The sequence below is a fragment of the Lytechinus variegatus genome, chromosome 1, assembly GCF_018143015.1.
Source record: "Lytechinus variegatus isolate NC3 chromosome 1, Lvar_3.0, whole genome shotgun sequence".
Taxonomy (NCBI): Eukaryota; Metazoa; Echinodermata; class Echinoidea; order Temnopleuroida; family Toxopneustidae; genus Lytechinus; species Lytechinus variegatus.
In genome coordinates, this window is record NC_054740.1 from 46,558,031 (window position 1) to 46,582,441 (window position 24,411).

The 24,411-nt window shown below is 36.6% G+C and overlaps 1 protein-coding gene across 5 annotated transcripts in view; it reads right to left on the reverse strand.

Annotated features, from left to right (window-relative positions):
* Positions 1-22,632, reverse strand: part of LOC121415241 (neurochondrin-like) — a 40,398-nt gene extending 17,766 nt beyond the window's left edge. Inside the window, exons 1-5 of one of the 5 annotated variants that reach the window (XM_041608456.1) lie at positions 22,470-22,632; positions 7,486-7,522; positions 2,325-2,451; positions 1,566-1,713; positions 976-1,075 (exon numbers count right to left, since the gene is read on the reverse strand). In XM_041608456.1, the coding sequence (XP_041464390.1) occupies positions 976-1,075; positions 1,566-1,703 (238 nt within the window). In that variant the 5' untranslated portion in view covers positions 1,704-1,713; positions 2,325-2,451; positions 7,486-7,522; positions 22,470-22,632. The remainder of the gene's footprint in view (positions 1-975; positions 1,076-1,565; positions 1,714-2,324; positions 2,452-7,485; positions 7,523-22,469) is intronic. The other 4 variants (XM_041608427.1, XM_041608449.1, XM_041608432.1 and 1 more) reach the window with 4 other exon arrangements.
* Between the last annotated feature and the right edge of the window lie 1,779 nt (positions 22,633-24,411).

The window sequence follows — 24,411 nt, forward strand, 5'->3', positions numbered from 1 at the left end:
TGCGCACAGGATGTTCAGTGATACTTGATTACTCTAATGTCCAAGTTTAACGAACTAGACCAATAAACTTTCAAAGTTATGATGGTAATTCATCAGATACCCCCGATTCGGCCAAAGTTCATTGACCCTAAATGACCTTTGACCTTAATCATTAGACCTGAAACTTGCACAAAATGTTCAGTGATGCTTGATTACTATTATGTCCAAGGTTCATGAATCAGATCCATAAACTTTCAAAGTTATGATGGGAATTCAACAGATACCCCCAATTCGGCCAAAGTTCATTTACCCTAAATGACCTTTGACCTTGATCATGTGACGTGAAACTCATGCAAGATGTTCAGTGATACTTGATTAACCTTATGTCCAAGTTTCATGAACTAGGTCCATATATTTTCTAAGTTATGATGACATTTCAAAAACTTAACCTCAGGTTAAGATTTTGATGTTGATTCCTCCAACTTGGTCTAAGTTCATTGACCCTAAATGACCTTTGACCTTGGTCATGTGACATGAAACTCTACTAGGATGTTCAGTAATACTTGATTAACCCTATAGCCAAGTTTCATGAACTAGGTCCATATGCTTTCTAAGTTATGATGTCATTTCACAAACTTAACCTCAGGTTAAGATTTGATGTTGACGCCGTCGCAGTCGGAAAAGCGGCGCCTATAGTCTCACTCTGCTATGCAGGTGAGACAAAAATCATAATTCATCCATTTTTTCTTTTTTTTTAATTGATGTGATGAGGAATGATATAGGTGGAAAGGATATAAAAGAAATATACACTGACTCATTCTCTGAACAAGCTAAAAATATTCACATTCAGGAACATCAATAGTACCATTGATGTTCCCTTGATGTGAATAGTTTTAGCTAGATCCTAGATCGTCATGGTATATTTGTATATTACCCTATCATGGCATCTCCTTGGTACACTTGTAACGTATTTCTTTTTTCAAAACTGATACTCACTTGATGACAAGAGACGAGATAGGAAGGTGAACCCAACAGCATCAAAGATTCTCTTTCTTATTGCAGCATCAGTGCTTTCTGCTTTGATAACCTTGGTTACCTGAGATATGAATTAATAAAAGTTTTGAATTTGAAATCTTGAACCCTTCATTTTCTTTACATTTTATCTCAAGTTGGTTTTCAACATTCAATTTTGTATGAATACAGCATATCTGGGGGAGGTCATGTTGATATGAAACCACTCACAATCCCTCATGCAACATTGGCATGTGATTGCACGACCACTCGCACGAGCACAATACGAGTATATGCCACTTACTCGTGCACAGGGTTTACTGGTTGCTTTTGTTGTAGAACAGCTGTTGCATTTGTGAAAGCCTCTGTGCGATCTTATGAAATGAATAGCGATTGATGCCTGTTGCAGCCTGTCATGCAACCAAAAGGTCGCAAATGGTCGTACGTCGATTGTAAAAGGGGCTTAAAGGCCATAAGCTGGAAAAGAAAGTTTTCCGAATGACTTTGTTACTTGCATTCCTATTTATGATTAGGTGAAGCTACATGAAAGTGCTAGATATCATAGTACAACATACCAACAAAAGGGCAGCAAACTTCTCTGGGTCAGACTTGGCAACTTTCAGTACCTCCAGACATTTGTCCAACTCAGCTCGGTTGGTAGCTTCCGACTGTTTGGAACTAGCTACATGTACATCTGGTCCCTGCTGCTCCATTTTATCAATCCTATCATGAGAAGAGAGAATATCACATGAATGCCAAATGAAGCATTCAAATTTTCACAGAATCCATCCTAAACTAAAAGAATAATAAAATAAAATATATCAAAAATAAAATTAAAAAGATCCCTCACAAGAGAACAAAACAGCCCCCAACCATGAATACAGATCGACACCCATAGCTTGCCAGTATATATGCTAGCACGGTGGTTTATTTTGAATTCTATCAAGATAATTATGAAATCTGGCGCTTTAAACATTTTGTTAACTTTGCGATCTTGAAAGACGTTTTTCCTGTTCCCAAAGTTGTAAAATTTGGACTGGAAAAGCATTCTTGCTTGCCGCTAAATTCCAGAGTTTTATTCTCTTTGAGAAAAAAATATCAAGAATTTTCTTGGTTTCATTCCTGGGCAACCATGTCGGGATTTTTAGGTTGCCAACAATGGCACTCGGGCAACCGCAATTTCAACCCCTGACAAGCGCACTGCAAGCTAAGTTTCATCAATTTTTAGTACAAAATATTAGGAAATATCATAGAGAACAAAATAGACGATGATTACAGCTATCAGAATTGGCCTTATCATCATCCAAGTCACTGGGGACAAACTTGAGACACACCTCAAATATCAGTAATCTTTCAATGGAATCCACGGTTGGAAGATTTTCAAAAGAAATCTATTGTTCGCAATGCGAAACGGTGCAAAGCTTCTCTCTGAACGGGAACTTCCTTCCACCGCACGTTTTCCTGTTGACACAATAACAACACTAATTAAGACAAACTTAATCACACTAAAGCACTATTTTACTAATTACTCCTTGTGATCAGAGTCCCCTTCCCGTGTTGAGACTACTAATTTCCCATACTACTCCTCGTTATCCAAATCCTCCGATGGGATATTGGACGAACTCAACACGGGAAGGGGACTTGGATCACGAGGAGTAATTAGACAGTTCAATAGTGTTTTTAATGTGATTTTCATTGATTTTACTGATTCTTATTATCGAAAACATTCATTAATCATCTCTAGGAAACTGTCTAAAAGTGGCAGAGTGGTTTTGAAGAGGAGGGAAATGAGGGGTAGATGAATATCAACGGGTTAATTGCCGTTTTGTATTTTTAGGAGAGGGGACTTGGATCACGAGGAGCAGTATATACTGTTTTAATTCAATTCTATTGATTCTAATAATTCGTCATCGAAAAAGGAAACTGTCTAAAAGTGACACAGTGGTTTAATTCGGATGAAGGGGGACTTGAATCCTAGGAGTAATTATACAGACATTCTTTTTACCTGACGAAATAAAGCAATGGAGACAGAGGGAGATATGCAATTTGATTTATTTAGTAAGAATGTGATAGACAAAAGAAATAAAGCATAATCATAACAAAAATTTATGAGATTTATTTATAGCATAACTAAAAAGTACGACGAAATAAAGCTATACTGAAAAAGAAGTAGATGCAATTCTGATTCATTTAGTAAATTAGGGTTATACGAAATAAAGCAATGGAGACTGAAGAGGGATATAATCGGGGCCGATTTATTGGTTACACTTCGTAATTCCGAAGCTTCGTAATTCCGAAGGTTCTTTATTCCGAAGGTTCGTAATTCCGAAACACGTAAATTGCCTATACCTCTATGTTCGTTAATCCGAAAACGAAAAAGGGTTCGTTAATCCGAACATTTGTGGCGTAATTCCGACGGTTCGTTATTCCGAAGGTTCGATAATCCGAAAACGTAATAAGGTTCATTGTTCCGAAGGTTCGTTAATCCGAAAACGAAATAAGGTTCGTTGTTCCGAAGGTTCGTTAATCCGAAAACGAAATAAGGTTCATTGTTCCGAAGGTTCGTTAATCCGAAAACGAAATAAGGTTCGTTTTTCCGAAGGTTCGTTAATCCGAAAACTAAATAAGGTTCGTTAATCCGAAAACAAAATAAGGTTCGTTAATCCGAAAACGAAATAAGGTTCGTTAATCCGAAAACGAAATAAGGTTCGTTAATCCGAAAACGAAATAAGGTTCGTTAATCCGAAAACAAAATAAGGTTCGTTAATACGAAAAATTAAAACCGGGAAAGCAGAGGCAGAGGCAAGGAGGAGGGGGCGGGGGACACTGTTGCCGTTCAATTGTTATGAGGATGGAAAGGCAAGGGCGGCCGAACGAATTTCGTTTGGGGGGTAAAGCCAAAAAAATGAAACTCATACGTCAAAATTGATATTTTCACCTTAAGATTATCATCTGCTTGAAGTCATTGTGTGTTTGATAGTGATTAAGTAGAGAAAAACCTTTTTTTGAAGTGATTTCTTATTAAGGCAAAACGTATATTTAGGCTTTATTTTTCGGGAGAGAGTATAATGAGCGAGCGGCTTGGTAAAACAAATTCAAAGGTGAAGTTGTAAAACTTTTTGGGGGTCAATTATTCTTAAAATGGCATTATTGTGAGGTGTTGCGAGCGTGAATCACAAGCTAAAACTTTAGGGTATTTCAATAAAAAATGAAAATAAGTTTTTAAAAATCCGAGCAGATTTCTGCTGTCATTAAACAGATGTGCATCTAACTAAAAAATTAACACGAGCGCAAAACGCGAGCTTAAACATACTGACCAGAAAAGGAACCTGTTAAAGAAAACATTTAGTGAAAATTTGCAATATTCCAGCCTGAAAACTTAACTTGTATACTTTAAAAAGAGTATTTTATTTCGAAAAACACGAAAAACGGCATATTTATTTTTGAAAAAGGAACTTTCCCATTTTGGAAAATATTAATTTCCCTGTTTGTTTTTTTTTATTTCATTTGGGGGGGAAGTGCCCCCTGCCTCCCTCCCGGCAAATCCAACTATCGTCAAATAGGGGAGGGGGCAATTTTTTTCCAGCCATATTTTCCTCGATCGGCAGCTTAAAGTTGATTTTTGTTTGTTTCTTTGAAAGGGTAGTCCTCACAGTCAATAATTAGCTTTATACTTATAAAATAAAGTAAATATGTAATAACATGATAAATCCTTTTAAATAATGCGAGCGCGAGCTATATATTTTTTATTAATATGATGGGCAATATGTTTGTGATCTTCAAAACGAGATGCCTATGTAACTAAATTAAGATAATAACTGCGAGCAAGAAGCGCAAACAGACATTTTGAATATGTAAGCTCTGACCAGATCAAAAGGGGACATTTTAAGAAATTTTTGCAATTAGCCATGAAGACGATGCGTGTTTCAACCAGTGGCGGCGGAACATATTTTCCTGGGGGGGGAGAGCAAAGCCCAAAAAAGGGGCCAATAGGGGCAATTTGGGGCAAACGTATATTTTCACCATGAGATTATCATCTGTGTAAAGAGGTTGTGTGTTTTGTAGTAATTGCATTGAGCAAAATATTTTAAGTGATAACTGATTGATAAATTATATATCTATGTGTCATTTTTGCGAGCGTAGCGAGCAAGTGGTTTGGGGGAAAGAAATCAAATCTGAAGATGTATAATTCGCCTTTTTGGTCAATTACTGTTAAAAGGGCATTCTTGTGAGATGTTGCGAGCGAATCACGTGCTCAAACTTTTGGAAATTTCATGTAGTCCTAGAATGATAATAATGATAATTATGATATAGATATTATTTACCCTGGGAAGCCACTTCAGTTCTGAAAACTGTTCTCCCAGCTATTATTATTTTTTTTACAAGATGCTTAGAATGTCCAGTTTTCAGGTTGGAAAATCTGAAAATTTTGGCTCACGTTTCTCGCTCGTATCAAATATTGTTTATTGAGGAACTCATTCTATTCCTGGTTACAAAAAAGTATAAAAATGTCCAGTTTTCAGGTGGAATATCACAAATTTTAAGCTTACGGTTCGCGCTCTCCTTATTTAGTTCGTGAGATATATACTCTATTCATGAGTCACTAAATGCAGTCCTTAAAAGGTTACTTAGAAGCCTGTTGCATAAAACATTTTACCTGAGAAAACTCTGTAAAAACTGAAAACTAAGGTTAGTCTGATTTCCGCCATTATGCCTTTAGCACAGAGCAAAAACTCCGATAAAAACAACCTGAGTTTTCTCAGGTAAAAAGTTTTATGCAACGGGCCCCAGGTCAGTATATAAACAAATTACAGCTCGCCCTCGAGTTAATTTTTTAGAAAGATACACATTTTTCTCACGATTACAAAAAATGCTCAGAATGTTTAAGTTCACGTCTTGTTACATAAAATGTCTACTAGTTTGAGCTTGCGATTCGCGCTTTCAACATCTCACAAGGATCATTATTAGTATTATTTTTATTTTTATTACCAGCAGAAGCTGTTATCAAAAATGACACCCCCTCCAATACAAATTCTATTATCTATGGTTACTCGCACGCGACCAACACACTTGATCCCTGCATCTTTAAACCATTTGCTTAGGCAGCAATTGCTCAGATAAAATCAAAATTAACCTATGCTTGATCAGGGCGCCTATTCTTAATGAAATACATGCTTTTGGCCACAACACAAGCATGTATCATCGATCGTTATTACTATCATTGCAGAATATCGTGTAATCTTGTAATGACAACACCGTTTTTGTTACCAAACTGAATAATTTTCATTTTCGGAAATACGAACCTTATTTAATTTTCGGATTAACGAACCTTATTCCGTTTTCGGATTAACAAACCTTCGGAATTACGAACCTTATTTCGTTTTCGGATTAACGAACCTTCGGAATTACGAACCTTATTTCGTTTTCGGATTAACGAACCTTATTTCGTTTTCGGATTAACGAACCTTATTTCGTTTTCGGATTGACGAACCTTCGGAATTACGAACCTCATTTTGTTTTCGGATTAACGAACCTTCGGAATTACGAACCTTATTTCGTTTTCGGATTGACGAACCTTCGGAATTACGAACCTTATTTCGTTTTCGGATTGACGAACCTTCGGAATTACGAACCTTCGGAATTACGAACCTTCGGAAATACGAACCTTCGGAATAACCGAACCTTCGGAATTACGAAGCTTCGGAATTACGAATGTATGCGGATTTATTTAGTAAAAACATAGACGAAATAAAGCAAATTTCATAGTGTGAGAAACATAAAAAGATAAATATAATCCAGATTTATCTATATGAAAAGTACTAGTTTATGACATAAAGCTACATATTAAAAAGAAGTAGATGCAATTCTGATTTATTTAGTAAATTATGAATCGACGAAATAAAGCAATGCAGACTTTAGAGGGATAGGTCCTATATTGATTTATTTAGTCAAAACGTAGACAAAATAAAGCATATTTTACATTGTGAGAAACATAATCCCGATTTATTTACATGCAAAGTACTTTTTTACGAAATAAAGCAATAGAGAATGAAAAGAGATTCAATTCTGATTTATTTAGTAAATTAGGGATCAACAAAATAAAACAATGGAGACTGAAGAGGGATATTATAAGGCCTATTGATTTATTTAGTAAAAACATAGACAAAATAAAGCAAATTTCATATTGTGACAAACATAAAAAGATGAATATAATCATGATTTATTTATATGAAAAGTACTAGTTTATGAACTAAAGCAATAGAGATTGAAAAGAAGCACTCACACAACATGCGAGGTTAGTAGCCTATACTAACCTCGCACAACACATGTGATTTCATAGTGAATATTGACGTTTTCATTCATCACACGAATGTGAGGGAATAAAACACACCAAACCTTTCAATATCTCTGCACTATGTTAATGTTGATCGTATGAAATAAGTTCATTTTAAAAAGGAATTCGAAATTATTTATAAAAGTGTTTTTATCGCTTACCTCCAAACCTGAACCAGGATACTCTGTTCGATCCCTCCTGCAGTGGAAATTACGCAAACAACATTCAAAATGCTAATTTTTCTTATCGAACATTCTCGATTCAAGTCGTCGGCGCATAATGAGAAATTGTACTAAAAATCAACAGGTTGCATCTCATGTATATACTTGACAGCAAAAAAAAAAACAGAAAGAGGAAAATAATGCTGAGCGCCTAGAATGCAGCTAGCAGTACAAGCTGCAGAACCGTAAACAAACCTGCTTGTGAATAATATCGCGCGCCCTCTTTAGGCGAAAATTGATATCCACGCTGACCAAGAGGCATGTACGTGAAGTTCAAGATAAAATCCCTTTTTTATAAAAAAAAAACAGCAAAGAGAGGTCAAAAAACAATCCATGTGGTTCAGTAAGTGTCATAGCACAATTTGAAATCTTAGCTATAATGTAATGGCAAGGACGTTCCACAGTTAAAGTGAAATCCATGTCATTTTCACCAAACTTTGCACATTAGAACTTTAGAACCTTAATATTCGAAATATGCAAAAATTAACATAATTCCATGTGCTTGATTTTTTGCTATAGAGCTTCAAAGTTCACCTAAATTGATGTTCTTAAAAATTGTGCATTCAAAAGAATTTCGCATTTTTAGAGGCCTCGCAAGATTACTAGAATGAATCTAAACCTCTATTACTCAGTCAAAATACATGATAAAGTCATCAAAATTTTGCAAGAGAGTTAATAATTGTATCGTTAGAATGGAGAATCTATTTATAGTGCTATTTGTTTGCAATTTTAAGTTTAACAGCATTGTCAGTTCTTAAAAATGGCGTAAAATAAAACAAAAACCCAATCTCAAAAATGTGAAATTTCAATAACAAACTACAAAAGTATAAGAAATTCTGCACTTTATTCAAAATCCATGTCATTTCTACCAAAATTTGCAAAGTTGTAGAGGAAGTTATAATCAAGAGGTACAGTCATTAAAAAATTGGGGTTCATGTGCTTGTTTACAAACTATCAGCATTTTTTATTAATGCAAATGTGCTTTTTAAACACCAAAAATGCGCTGAATGCTTTGCATCTATGTGAAGAAAAAATCAAAAGCACTCTACCATTTATTCAAACTCAGGGTCATATTCGTGATTCTTGGCAGCACTACAGAGTAAAGTATTTTGAGATTGCAGAGATATTTTTTTAAATGGTCCATGGAATAATTCCATTTTTTTTTTAGCTTCATAAAATAACTCATCAGATCTGCAGTTAGAGTGCAGATGATGAGAAAAATCAGCTCATACCAACAGCTAATTAATCACCTATTCATCCATTGTGACGTCAGCGCACAAAGTGTAAAATATGCGCAGATCATAATGCGCACAAACATAACTGTGGAACATCCTTAAATGGCATGAAATATTCGCGTGCATACGTCCACCAGGTGCATATGATAATCCTTCGCACACGAGATGAATTGAACCCATGGGTGGAAAAGTAGATCGATGCAATTCCGATTTATTTAGTAAATTATGAATCGACGAAATAAAGACTGAAGAGGAATGTAGACGAAATAAAGCAAATTTTTTATTCTGAGAAACGTAAAAAGATAAATAAAATCATGATTTATTTATATGAAAAGTACTAGTTTATGAACTAAAGCAATAGAGATTGAAAAGAAGTAGATGCAATTCTGATTTAATACGCCAATAAAGTGGAGACCAAAGATTGTTGAGCATGGCGTACGTGGCGCTCTACAATCAAAAGAACAAGTGACACACAACTACGGGGTTGGTAGAATTAGAAACAGGTACTGGTAGTGGTAGGACATGTTTTACACTGTGAAAAAAATTGTCTGTGGATCCAAGTCACCGGGACTTGGATCACGATAATGCCTCAGAATTCATATTTTTAGTGTAATCCAGACAAAAAAGAAGGCTTCAAAAAGATAAAGACGCGTCCGGACACCCGACTCCCCCCCAATCCTAATGCGGACGAGTACCGGTACCTGGGCTCCAGCCCGCTGCGGGCCGGAGCTCCCGGTACCCCCGGGGGGGGGGGCACTCAGTATATAATGCATAATGGGTATGCGGAGGAGACCCCCATTTTTACACTCAAATTTCCGTTCCAAGGCATAGCATTTTTGTCTTGAGAAGAAGAACAAAGAAAGCCGCTCCAAGGAATAGCATTTTCTTCTTATCCAGAAAAAAAAGAAAGAAATCCGCTCCAAAGCTTTGCATATTTTACATTACAATCACATTAATCTGCTACAATGAGCTGCAATTTTGGTCAAAAGCAGCCCCAGAGCGCTGTCTAGACAGCTGGCAGCCGTCTGTTTCGAGGAGTTTTTAACATTTTTTTTTTCTCCTCGTACACAGACGGCTCGCTATCGTGCAGCCACCATACGGGGACTTGCAATGCAAAATCCCCCCGTCGGGGCTCTTCAATTTTTGTCTTTAATGAATAAAATTTTGAGAATAAACGCGTCCAAAATGCAAATTAATATTACCTCTTGGCATTAATTGCCAAAAAAACAGAGAAAAATCAAGTTAAAACAAAAAAGTGACTTACCTCGGCTGTCGCGCACATTCACTTCCCCATTTTATCCGATCTTAAGTACATAAACATATGGCCATTGAGTCCCCTGTACAGATCGCGCCAGAACTTCGGTCTCTGTATTTGGTGAGTGAAGCCAACAGAGTTCAGTTGAACAACTAACATAACAGAGACCGAGGCTTTTGGTCTAAGCGCTGTCCTACCATCACCTCAGCTCTCCGCAAGCGCACCTGGCGGAGGCCGCGCTACATGTAGCTGCTTCATGCACACATGATGCATACACACTCACACGTAGCCTTGAGGCGTTTGGGGAGTGAAGTCTTCTACCTACGTAGTCACTCCCCTAACGCCTGGCGCTCGAATACATAGGCTCCCACGTACCGAGGGAAAAGGCAACTCTACAAATGCACCAAACTGCAAGTTATGTTTAGAATCTGAGGTTAACACTTCTGTACATGGGTAAAAATAATGGTTGGCAACGTTTGGCAAAAAATGGATAGTTATGGTTAAAAAATATCGCAGAAATGCGATAGAAAAATAAAAGAAGAGAGTTTACTCACATTTGTTGTCATCGCCATCTTTGATCCATTGTTATAGGTCTCACAGGCCTAATTCATTCCCCATAGACTCATGTGTTAAATTGGCACTTTAAAAAATTCATTAAAAATAAGGATGAAATTCGGGGGTCGAATGTTTACTACCAGTGGATAGGATTTATATCTGGCAATCCATATCTGACCAGAAAAGGGTCCCTCGACCGGCTCATTTTAAAAATAAATTGGCGTGTTTGAAGACACCGTCGGAGGGAGCAGATTCATCAACTCAAACAGCAAAATAGCCCTAATCCTTCCGCCAGTCAAAATATAGTCCAAAATTGGTGATATTTCTTCCCAATTAGGGAAAAGGAAGTTCAGTAATTACCAAAAATAGAATCAGTGTTAGATGGACAATCATATGCATACACTTTGTCAATCAGCCATATCAAAATAAAAAAAATAGCAATGGGTTGGCTCGAATGAATATCTATGGCCTACCACTAGTAATTAGGCCCGTGAGACCTGTATTGTATGGCACATGAAGGTTTCGTTTTAATTTACCTTCCTGGCTTTTCTTCAACATCTGTACACTCACTTTATCACAAAGAAATGCATGAAATATACAGATGTGTTATGTAATGACCATTTCTAATATTACTTCTAATGTCTAGTGCCCTATGGATTTACACACATCCTACATGCCTATATGTAGCTCAACCATGGATGCAATGTAGGGCCCAAATCCTATAATGCAAATTGTAGATATGAATAGTGTGCATATCTGGATTCAAGATCTGTCCACAATATAAATACCAGATTCACATGAGTTTAATTAGATAACAATAAAAAGAAATGAGAATCAACATACAAGCATACTATACATTCACATCTTCCTATGACAAGGGCCCAAGCCAGGGTGTAAGAGAAAGAGACAGGGGGTTAGATGGCTTGTATTCTAAATGGATGGGGGCTAGTCTGGCTAGAAGTCAGTAAAAGTTGAACAAGATAGCAGTAGAACTCTTTCTCAGCCCCCCCCCCCCCCCACATACTAACTATGCTTTTCTCTACCCCCACCCCCCCTCTTGAATCCACCACTCTTCAGCCAAATTCTAAAGTTTTCTCTTCTCATTCCCTTCCCCATGAACCAATTTCACAAGCGCAATTGATTCAAGGCCTATCTAATGTGTACTTCATCTCGTGATGGGTGCAATACACGATTTACAGCAGCGCGCTCGTCGGTATACGAAAACACGTACACGACAACATGCAAGCAATTGCCCCAGTGACACACACATTCGCACAGCCTACACAGCCTAGCCTAGGTACACAAACACAGAGTTAGTTACTAATAACAACTTGTTACCTGTAGTATCCCCTATGTAGCCTTGTATAGCCATGAAGTTCAGTTTTTGGACCTCTTGATGATTGAAACATGTCTACTAGTAAAAACAATCTGCTACTGAAGAGTTGGGCAGGTATTTCATCCACTAAGGAATTCCCCATGTAATAGGCTATGGTCAAGGTATAGGTCTCACAGGCCTAATTCATTCCCCATAGACTCATGTGTTAAATTGGCACTTTAAAAAATTCATTAAAAATAAGGATGAAATTCGGGGGTCGAATGTTTACTACCAGTGGATAGGATTTATATCTGGCAATCCATATCTGACCAGAAAAGGGTCCCTCGACCGGCTCATTTTAAAAATAAATTGGCGTGTTTGAAGACACCGTCGGAGGGAGCAGATTCATCAACTCAAACAGCAAAATAGCCCTAATCCTTCCGCCAGTCAAAATATAGTCCAAAATTGGTGATATTTCTTCCCAATTAGGGAAAAGGAAGTTCAGTAATTACCAAAAATAGAATCAGTGTTAGATGGACAATCATATGCATACACTTTGTCAATCACCCATATCAAAATTAAAAAAATAGCAATGGGTTGGCTCGAATGAATATCTATGGCCTACCACTAGTAATTAGGCCCGTGAGACCTCATGCAACCTAGTTACGTGACGCGTATAGAGGGCAGCAAATTCATGAGCGGTACTAGATTAAAAAGTGCTAAAATGTCCCGCTTCAACCACTGAACTGAAAATACGTATTCTAGTTCAGTGGTTGAAGCGGGACATTTAAGTTTAAGTTTTGCCAACAAGGTTAATTTGGGCTCCAAGGTTAATTTTGTTGAAATTTTGGGGGGCATCAAGTACAAGTAATAATAGAGAGTTTATTCTCTAGCTATCAAGGTTAATTTAGCCAACAAGGTTAACTTGATTCGACAATGTTATGACGGAAAATTTGGGGTAATCAAGTACAAGTAAAAATAGAGAGTTTATTCTCTAGCTGTCAACATGTCTAGGATTACTTGCCGGATCACTGCTTTCATCAATTTTGGGGGCATCAAGTGCAAGTAATATAAGAGGATAGATGAGGAGGCAAGGATGCGCGCTCATCTAGATGCACCTGCTGTGTTAGCGTATTTGCGCTAGCGCAAACCAGAACTAGATCTACCAGGGACTCAGTTTTATAATTATGAGGGGAGCAATAAATAGCTCTCCTAGATCTTTTAAGGAGAGCGGTAGAGGAGCACTGCAAAAAGCTCTTCTTCAACATACAAGGGGAGCTTTTTGTCCAATTAACAAAACAGATGAAGGAAATGTACACTACAGGGAAAAAGAAACTTGGCATTCGGGATCGTGAAACACGCTAGCAAATGTGCGGGATGGTCTAACGGGATTTGAACGGATTTGTAGCGGGAAACTCAAAACTGAGACGCAAATTCGAGCGTGCTCGGTCGTGATTTCATCCCCGCTTCTAACGTGATTTCCATGCTTCCACCGAGATCCCGTTGGTTTGACGCGCGTTTTTGCACGATAGATGTATGCGCAAGCTAGTTTCAGGACATGCGCGCGCACCTTTTAAAAGGCGAGACAACAACAGGAAATGATTTTAAAGGGAATGATCACCCTTGCGCGAAACTGAACAAAAAGGATTGAAGTGGAAATGTAACTGTATTGACGACTTTCATTGCTAATTCACTTTTACTCTGACATGAATATTGCGTGTTTCATTCACAGATCATTCATTGAATATCCGAATGTGTTTTTTTTTGTAAAGAGGAAACCCTTCTTATTCATGATTATAAGGCAGGACATGTTTTAAGATTGTCTTGAGGCTTTCACAATTGGCTTATGTCGAAAGGGTGGGTGCTGTCGCATTAGGGTGCGTCAACGCGAACGCGAAGATTCGTCCAAAGCCCCCCCGGTTTGGCCGAAAGGGTGCGTTGGGAGCGCCACGTCGCGTCGCGTTCACTGGAACGCGCCCTTTCGTCCAAAGCCCCCCCCCCCCCCCCCCCCGGTTTGGACGAAAGGGTGTGTTTAATAATAATGAATAAATAAGTACAAATATTTATAAGAAAGCTGAATATAAGGTATTTTGTCAAACATTGCCAATTTGCACGTAAAATAGTGGATTTTCAATCATTTAAAGCATTGACAATTTGAGGAAAAGAAAGAAAAGTTCAACTAAGAATAATAATGATAATAATGATAATAATAATAAAATCAGATACCCATCCTTGCAATAAGCCACTTGGCGCCAATTTTTCACTCCAAATTGGAGTGAATTAATTCACTCTTTGGGGTGAAAATTATTATTATTATCAGTATTATAAGTATTATTATTATCATTGTTATTATTTTTATTATTATAAGTATTATTATTATTATTATTATTATACAAACAATTTTCATTTTATGTTTGGTGTTATAATCGTGTAAAAATTGACCATACACCAACACCAAAAGGTCAACACCAAACTTGAAATCACCCATTTACGACTTGAAATTAATGATCTAAAAATAATTGTAGGTTCTTAACAAATTCGTTAAGAGTTTTGAGGTAAAATATAATCATATCGATATGATTCATGAAGTAAAATCACTCAAATTTACTTCCGAAATATATGAGTTTCGCTTCGATCTTGGAGCACAGACCCTGATAAAAAGGTACAAAAATAATCTAGAAATTGTTGATGGTTCTTTATTCGTAAGAGTTATGACGTAAGCATGTCAGCTATGATTTATGACATGAAATTATCATACTCAGCATTTGAAAGATACGAGTTGCGCTTGGATAATGGAGCTCCTTGGTCTGATAAAAGCGTATGAAAATGATTGATAATCTATTAATTTTGTTGAAGGTTCTTGACATAATTATTCGTAAAAAGTTTTAAGGAAGAAAGTAATCATATCCATGTGATCTATGACGTAAAATAATTTTTCTTAGCTTTCGAAAGCTACGAGTTTCGCTTGGATATTGGAGCACCTTAGCCAGATCAAATTATATGAAAATGATAATATAAAATTGTTGAAGGTTCTTAACATATTCGTAAAGAATTTGGAGTTAAAAATCATTATCAGCTTTTGAAAGATACGAGCTTCGCTTGGATATTGGAGCGCCCTGGCTTGATAAAAAGTATGAATAATCTAGAAATATTGTTGAAGGTTTTCAACATATGGATTCTTAAAATGTATTGAAGTATAAATCATATCATATCGATATGATTTATAACGTAAAATCGGATACTTCACTTTCGAAATGATACGAAATTCGATTGGATCTTGGAGCACACGGCATGGTAGAGGTATAAGAAATGATAATCTAAGAATTGTTGAAGGTTCGTATTCGTAAAGAGTTGTGAGGTAAAAATATCACAAAAATATGCTAAACGACGTGAAATCATCCCTAACATTTGAAAGATACGAGTTGTACTTGCCTTTTCTAAAATATTTTTTTTCAAATGAGTTTCGTTACGACTTGAGATCTTGAAGAAGGCACCAAAACAAAATTGTTCAGAAACAAACGCATTTACCATGTTTACGGCAATAAAAGAGACGTTCATTTTGATTGAGACCATTGCACAGTGCGAAATATTTTCTTCCTCTTCTCTTCCTCCTCTTTTGTAGTTGATTCCTTTTTTTATTTTCCTTATAATTTTCTTCGACTTCTTAGCCATGTCCTGAACCTGGTCCTTTCTTATTTCCCTTCCTTTTGGACAATTCCAAAAAATTATCAACCTTTTTGTACGTCCGATTCCCTTTTTTTTCTCAAGTTTTACTTCATTTTCATAAACTGACCACACTGCAAAAACTGCGGTGTTTATTGAACAACAGTCTGGAATATATGACCACACGAAAGAAGTGTTGAAACAACACCGGCTTTAATTTAAATCGATGATTTATTAACAATAATTGGTGTTGTATAAACGCATATTTGGAATTAGTCCAAAACCAAACCAATGTTTTTTAACACCTCTCTAGTGTGGTCATATAGATTCCAGACTGGTGTTGAATTAACACCGCAGTTTTTGAAGTGCACAGACTGTCAAAAGTAAAAGAAATCAGGGACAGAACATTTCATGAATGTCCCGGTCGGGCGTATATACGGAATATGGAGTTGTCCTTTTTGTCATCTTCTCCGTGTCCTGCACACGATTCTGCATCTTATTTCCCATTATCCCCAATATTCTTCTCTCTCAGCATTCGATCCGCAGTTGTTAGAAAAATATACAAAACTTTATAACAAGTTGTACACATTATATTCCACTCACTATACGGCCATGCGTTTTGAGTTGGGCCCATTTCCGTTACAACTCAAATTTTCCTCGAAAATCGCACCATTTTATAAAATTGTATTTTTTTCTTATGTTTGACATCCTTTACCCATAAAAGTATATATATTCTGAAAGAAAATTGTCTGAGGAATTCAAAAATGCAATCAGAAAAGGCATAGGGTAATGTCATAAAAAGTTAAAGGTCAAAATATGTGGAAAACTGTGAAAAAAACATACTTCCCAATAAATCTGAGAATCAGATAAACTTTACACCCTATAGGGAAATAACATGCATATTTCAACTCTTTAGAGTGAGACCTTTCCAGTGATATATAACTTGTTGGGGATAACTCTACCAAAATAACTGGGCGCAATCGTCTTTTGAGACCAAATTTCACATCGCAATTTTTGCGGGTTAACATGTATCAATGCTTGATTTACACCTAAAATATTAATTAGTCTTGCCTTTAGTGGCATAAATACACTTGCAAACACTAACCAGTATATTATAATCTATTTACTGTGGTTATTATGAATAAAAAATGATTTCATTTGACTCAAATTGTGGGATTTGTCACCTCTTGGCTCAAAGGCCGGTGGACCACAGGTTGACAACTGCGAGTCAGGTTTAACATATAAATATAGCAAGGCTCGACATTAGCGGTGGCCCGGGGCCACCAAAAATTCATCTCGGGCAACCATTATTGAAAAAATGTTAAGTTTTGGTGGCCCGAATCGGGCAACCAATAATTTTCAAAGTAGCGCAATTTTTCTCCCGATTTTGCATGTATTTATCAACTTTCTACAGTTCAAATTGCAAGCCAATTCGTCATGCGCCTTTTTTGTTAATCTACACACAATTACACACACACAAAGATTGCATAGTCATGACAGTATGTAGGCCTACCGCTAGCATAGAGTAACTATTATTCAGCCGGCCGCGCCGGCTGTCTGGCTGAGCTCTGCGTACATGAAACCACTGCAGCTAGCTCTGCGAGCTGCGCGAGCAGACTATTCAATTCAAACTCAGGGAGCTGCGATACGAAATGTTAATTAAGAAATCTTCCCCAGAACTCTGAAAATCTACGTCAAAGTCACATTTTACACCAATGAAATGCCCTTCTACAGTCTGTATTACTGAAACCTGATTATCTGCAAGCATTAAAAGGAGGAATTATGACCTCTCTTTTGACTCAAAAAGACCGATTTCCAAATGCATTAATACACATAAAACACATAGGTGAGTACATCACAGTCCCGTATGTGCATTTGTATGTATGTTGATATTTGGTTTATTTCGAAGCTGTGTCTCTTCTAGCCAAAAATAAATAGGCAGCTTCTTTCTTTCTTGTTTACAAATGACTTCTTAAACCACTCTTAAGGAAGTAAATACTTTGGGAAGGCATTTCATTGATATGAAATGTGAATTTTTCCATCATTTTTTTAAATATAGGGAAGGAATTTTCTCAGTTTTTTCCAGATAATTTTTGCCGTTTTCTCATTTTTTTTACAGTGATTAAACCATTTATACCCCTTCCCATTGAATATGCCTGATTAAAGAACATGTTTCTACTGAATAATAATCATAATTTTCCCCATTTTTTGATAATTTTGTCTTATTCATATTTCTTACATTTTCTTTAGTTTTTTCTCAAATGTTTTTTTTTCCTGTTCTTTGTTTTTTCTATCTTCATTTTTTCTTTTGTTTTATTTCACTTATTCATTTCTTTACAATTTTTTATTTCTTTTTTCAGTATACTATTCTAAAAATGATTTTTGTTTATTTCCCCCTTTTACACATTGTTCTAATTCTGCAGCATATTTTTCTGTGATTTTCTCCTGCTATAATATGCTGGAAAAGAGAAAATAAACTGGATTTGGGGCCTGCATAATCTAGGTTTTATGATCAAAAAGGAAGAAAGGAAAAATAATTGTTTTGTAAATCTATCTGAGTTTGCTATATGCACTATTTATTCACTTTACCATTATGAGTGTGTGTCGATACAGAGATTAAAAGTCCACAACCTGGGAACAATACAATTCTTTTATTCTCTTTCAATCATTTCATATTTACAATTCATATTTACAATGATAGAACAATTTATATATATTACCACAAAATAAGCAAAGTAAAATAACAGCAAGCACGATTTACATACAAGATGTACAAAGAATAGTGGTACGTGTTACTGACTGCAGAATATTTCAATTTGTTTTATTCATTTTAAATTAATGTTTTTCTTTATATTTTTCGGGCCACCAAACTTTACTAATGGGCCACCAAAAAAACTTATTTGAAGGTTTTGGTGGCCCGAACGGGCCACCACCAAAAAAAGTTAATGTGGAGCCTTGAATATAGTAAAAATGTGAATGCACAATGAAAATTTCTCATTACTGCTTGAGCTTATTTAAATTAGTGTAAACAAAAACAACTGACAAGTTATAAATTTTTCATTAATTAAAACTGCATAAAAGGTGTATTTATATCTATTATGTTACCAGATTAATCTGAAGATTCTGACACAAAGTTATCACTATCAGTCTACGCTGTCAATATTGAAACCATGAGGTCATAATTATTAAACCAATTGATTGATTTATCTCTGAAGCCTTTAATTAGTTTTTGCTTTTCTATTTGAAATTTATGCAGCTTCTAAATTTTATTCAAGGTGTAACCCACAACTGTATTTTATCTCTCCTCATTTCCTATACATCAGACAGTCAGAATAATCATGTTAATTTCATGTTTTACATCAATTAATTATACTAATTAGCTTAATTAGGTACCCTTTAAACTGAAAAGTTCAAATTTGACCCACTTATGATTGAAGAATAAGCTAGTGAGCCCCAAAACTATTACATATTTAGGTACTGTGATGTTACACATTTAGTTTCTTAATGAAATTAAAATTTATGCTCCCCTCGTCATGCTCCCCTCGTCTACCACCATGCAAAAATGGCCAATTGATGTTACATAATTGCTAATTACTGGTAAACAAAGTAATCTCAAGTATTTCTTTTTCTTTTAAGTTATTGTATAAAGATTCCCTTTAATATGATACCAAATATCCCCATGTAGCACATGTATTTCAAGTTTTATACCATTAATTATTTCTGTGCTTGTCGTGCAAATGTAACAATACCACCTATTTGCGGGCCCAACTTAAAACGCATGGCCATACATTAGTTGGGTGGATGAAAGATTTATTCGCACAAAATATGATAATGCTTTGAAGGGCGGTTGGGGTCTATGCCGCAATGCCAATAGATATGACTTAACACTCATCATATCAAATACATAAATATTTTTAAAATCAATCAGACTTCCACCCCCGAAAAAATACGCCGTCGGAAAAGCGGCGCCTATAGTCTCACTTTGCTTCGCAGGTGAGACAAAAATGATGGTTAGCCAATATAGTCATCTCTGTTCAATTCTTAATATGGATTTCGTTTCTCAAAGGTTGTGTTTTTTATTTAAGTTATTCTATAACTATATGATTAATTCCGTTACAATAACTTGATTCTAAATCTCTATTTCATAACTCCATAAATAAAAACTCAAAACTGAATAATACTTGTCCTTTGAATGAACGTCGTAACCGATTAAATGAAAAAAAAAGAATGAACAGAAAAATGATGGCAAGCAAATCTACTCGCTCTTTAAATGAACAACGTAACTGATAAAATAAGAAATACAGAATTTATGAACAGAAACTGGCGGAAAGCGAATCTTTTAACAAAAGACGTAAGTGATGAAATTAAAAAAAAAACAGAATTGATGAAGAGAAAATGATTGTGAGCAAATCTTCTCGTCCTGTAAATGAACGACGTATTACGGATTAAAAAAACAACGAACAATGATGGAAAGCAAATCTTCCTCGAATAAAAGACGTAAGTGATGAAATAAAAAACAAGTGGAATGCCTCTGGCCGTCTCACCTGCATCACGCGGTTCAATATAGCAGCAGTGCTGACTTTGAATACTACTCTAACTCGCACAAGATGTTCAGTGATACATGGTTACTCTTATGTCCACTTTTTATGAACTAGACCAATAAACTTACAGAGATATGATGGTTATTCAACAAAAAACCCCAACATGGCCAAAGTTCACTGAACTTACATGACCTTTGACCTTGATCATGTGACCTGAAACTTGAACAGGATGTTCAGTGATACTTGATTACTCTTATGTACAAGTTTCATGAATCAGATCCATAAACTTTCAAAGTTATGATGGTAATTCAACAGATACATTCAATTCGGAGAAAGTTCATTGACCTTTGACCTTGGTCATGTGACCTGAAACGCGCACAGGATGTTCAGTGATACTTGATTACTCTTATGTCCAAGTTTAATGAACTAGACCTATAAACTTTCAAAGTTATGATGGTAATTCAACAGACACCCCCGATTCTGCCAAAGTTCATTGACCCTAAATGACCTTTGACCTTAATCATTAGACCTGAAACTTGCACAAAATGTTCAGTGATGCTTGGTTACTATTATGTCCAAGTTTCATGAATCAGATCCATAAACTTTCAAAGTTATGATGGGAATTCAACAGATATCCCCAATTCGGCCAAAGTTCATTGACCCTAAATGACCTTTGACCTTGGTCATGTGACGTGAAACTCATGCAGGATGTTCAGTGATACTTGATTAACCTTATGTCCAAGTTTCATGAACTAGGTCCATATATTTTCTAAGTTATGATGACATTTCAAAAACTTAACCTCAGGTTAAGATTTCGATGTTGATTCCTCCAACATGGTCTAAGTTCATTGACCCTAAATGACCTTTGACCTTGGTCATGTGACATGAAACTCTAATAGGATGTTCAGTAATACTTGATTAACCTTATGGCCAAGTTTTATTAACTAGGTCTATATACTTTCTAAGTTATGACGTCATTTCAAAAACTTAACCTCAGGTTAAGATTGATGTTGACGCCGCCGCCACCGTCGCCATTGGATAAGCGGCGCCTATAGTCTCACTCTGCTTCGCAGGTGAGACAAAAACGAATGATACCTCTGACTCTCTACATCACCAAAGAAAAAATACTGAAAACAAATAAATCGATGATTAATGAATAAATATACAGTGTATATACATTTATTAATCAATAGAAATACATAAACTAATCAATTACTAGTACAATAGATTGAAATAAATGAACTTCCGCACATAAAAATAATTTAGAACGAATGATATTTCTGACTCTCTATATCACAAAAGAAAAAAACATAACACTGAAAACAAATGAATTAAATGATCAATTAATACATTAATTAATAAAAACAATCAATTGATAAATAAATGAACAAGTTAATAACTATATTAATACATGAATAAATCGACAAATAAATTTCTGAAGAAGAAACTAATGTCCTCTCTCCTTGTTTATTTGGAAAATAAATTGGAGACCCCCCCCGCCCCCTCTTACAGTGCCGCCCATCATAATTCTCACCGGCCGCGGGGAAACAAGCCCCACGACCACGTTATTTTCCATGATATAACAGTGTAAGGGGCCTCGATAACGAGTATACTAATATAGCCGTCATCCGAGCCCCACACACGTGCGAATGCTGGGACAATCGCATTGGACGGGGCCTGTTTCGCGACTATTTTAGAATGCAAGCTTAATATATACTCATGATATAGGCCCCGCTCTTGTGTAGGAGTGACTGAAGTGCCGTAGTGCGGGGCCTATATAACGGTTATAGTACTATACTCGTGAAACAGGCCCCGCGAACGGACATTCTAAGCCATTCAACACAGCAGCGGGGCCTATATCACGAGTATTTATAGTGAGCTGAAGTTAGCAACCTAGATATTGAGGTAGTATAATCGATTACAAGTGTTTCTCGAGCGGGGCCTATATCACGATTTTGCCGGTAAGTCACTGTTTTTGTTCCTTTTAACTTCATTTTCTCCGTTTTGGGGCAATTAATGCCAAGAGGGAATATAAATTTGCATTTTGGTTGCGTTAATTTTCAAAATTTTTATTCATTAATTAATTGATTAAAGACAAAAATTGAAGAGCCCCGATTTTGCATTGCAAGTCCCCTAATGGTGGCTGCACGATAGCGAGCCGTCTGTGTACGAGGAGAAATGAAAAAAAATGTTAAAAAACTCCTCGAAACAGACGGCTGCCAGCTGTCTAGGTTATAACCTTTTGTTTGTGGCATGAGTGGCCCTGCCTGGGTTAGATTCGAATCAGCCCAGATTCACAATTCAGGCACATTCTTATAATGATTCTAGGTCAAAATTAGATGTGTACCATATTTACTTACGCTTATAACAGAGTAAAGATGAACTTCAGGACTCCAAATATAATATACCCTGAAAGAATCAATGAAAAGAAGAACGCGATGGCAGTTGTTATTTTGTAGCAGTCCATTGGCATTGGCATCGGCGTACATAGTACATACGTACGTACGTACTACGTGCTTATAAAGTTGAGTAGTACCAACGAACGTAGAGGGCAGCAACACACAAGCGTCAGACAAGCGTGTTGCTTTTTTTTATAGGAAGGTCCACTCGATACGCGCATGCAATTGAAGTCCGCGCACAATTTGGTAGGCATGCCAACGAAACCATGAAACGACGCAATACATTCAAAGATTAATAGCAAAATAGAGGTAAACCAACGAACGTAGAGGGCAGCAACACACAAGCGTGTTGCTCTAAGGAAGGTCAACTCCGCTCGAATTTTGTGACCACTCCCTCTAAAAAATAAGGGGGACTTTTCGGAAATTTGTCGAGTTGATTTTTTTTCATTTGTTAATTTCAAATATTTTTTAATGAACAATTATTAGATCGGTTATTCTGGGTAGAAATATTAAAAATATTAATTTTAATTTTAAAGAAATTATTTAGCTTAAATAATCATGATTTTGACATTTTTTCTCATTTTGGAATATTAAGTCTATGACGAGGATCCCTCTTATCTCTTATTTTCCTCTGCTGAATTTCGCTGCACCACTAATAAATGCATAGACAACCACCGTAATAATCGAGGTAATTTTTCTGGCCTGGGTGCGCCGAGTCTGGGCCGGTCGCGTAGCTAACGAGTGACGTTGATGATGCGCTGGGGCTTCAGTCGACTCGTCATAGATCTTCTAGCAACATAGACAATGACATCTAATTTGCCTGGTCTGATTTGAAGTGCAATTGCTTCAGGGCTGATGTTTATCAACGATGATTGTTCAAGGTCAGATTTCAAATTTTAAATTGCATTTGACTTTTAAGTCTATAAATCTTAATACAAGAAGCTGCATCCCCGAAATCCGGGTCTAATTTCAACTTCGAGTCCGAAACTATGGACGGCGAAAAAAAAAACCATGCATCGGATGCATTGCATTGGCTGCGCGCTGCGCTGCAGCTGAGCTGCACAGCCAGCCCGGTGGGGTCACTCAACTTGACTTGGGGACCGCATGACCGTTACCAAAATCGCGGGAAAAGGGGTCAATTTCATTGAGCGTCCGCGGACAGAACACTCCTCGAAGTAGTGAAAATAGGGGTGCTCACCGTCCTCGATCCCCCCTCGATCTGATGGAAATAGGGGTCAGGAAAAAGGGGAGAACGATCACGGGAAGTAAAATCCGTCGCCGAGTCACCAGCCGCAGAGGGCGCGCTCATCATGCTCTGTATCTTTATGTGGACAACTCTACATTTATTTTTACAAAGAATTCTACTTTTCTTATTTTTCAAGAAAAATAAAGTTCTTTTTTATTATTGTATCAGTATGACATGGCTCTTGGTCATCTTTAAGGACTGGGCACTCTGACGCCTGTGTTGCAATTTCCTCTAATGAGGAAAGGGTTTAATTAAATGCCCTGTCCTTGAAATATGGTAAATAGGGGTAAGTTTGCGAAATGGGCAAAAGTGTCCTTACAATCTTATAATTAGGGGTGTTTCAAGGTACCATTTTACCGCAATTTTGTCCTTGTTTTGCGTGAAAATAGGGGGGTAAATTTCACAAAATGTCCTTGAAATTGACTGCAATAGGGGGTTACTTGCATTTGCGGTAACGGTCATATGCGTCCCCCTCTGCGGGTGAGTGACGCGTCGAAGGTCGATAATCATTGAGCAACCAAACTTCCAAAGCCAAATTAAAGCTTGAATAAACGGCCACCTATTCACATTTTCCCTGGTTTTCTTCAATAATTTCTAAGAAAATCAGCCAATTGAGGGAAATTGATTGCAATATCGTTTGCAGAGTGCCATCATCGA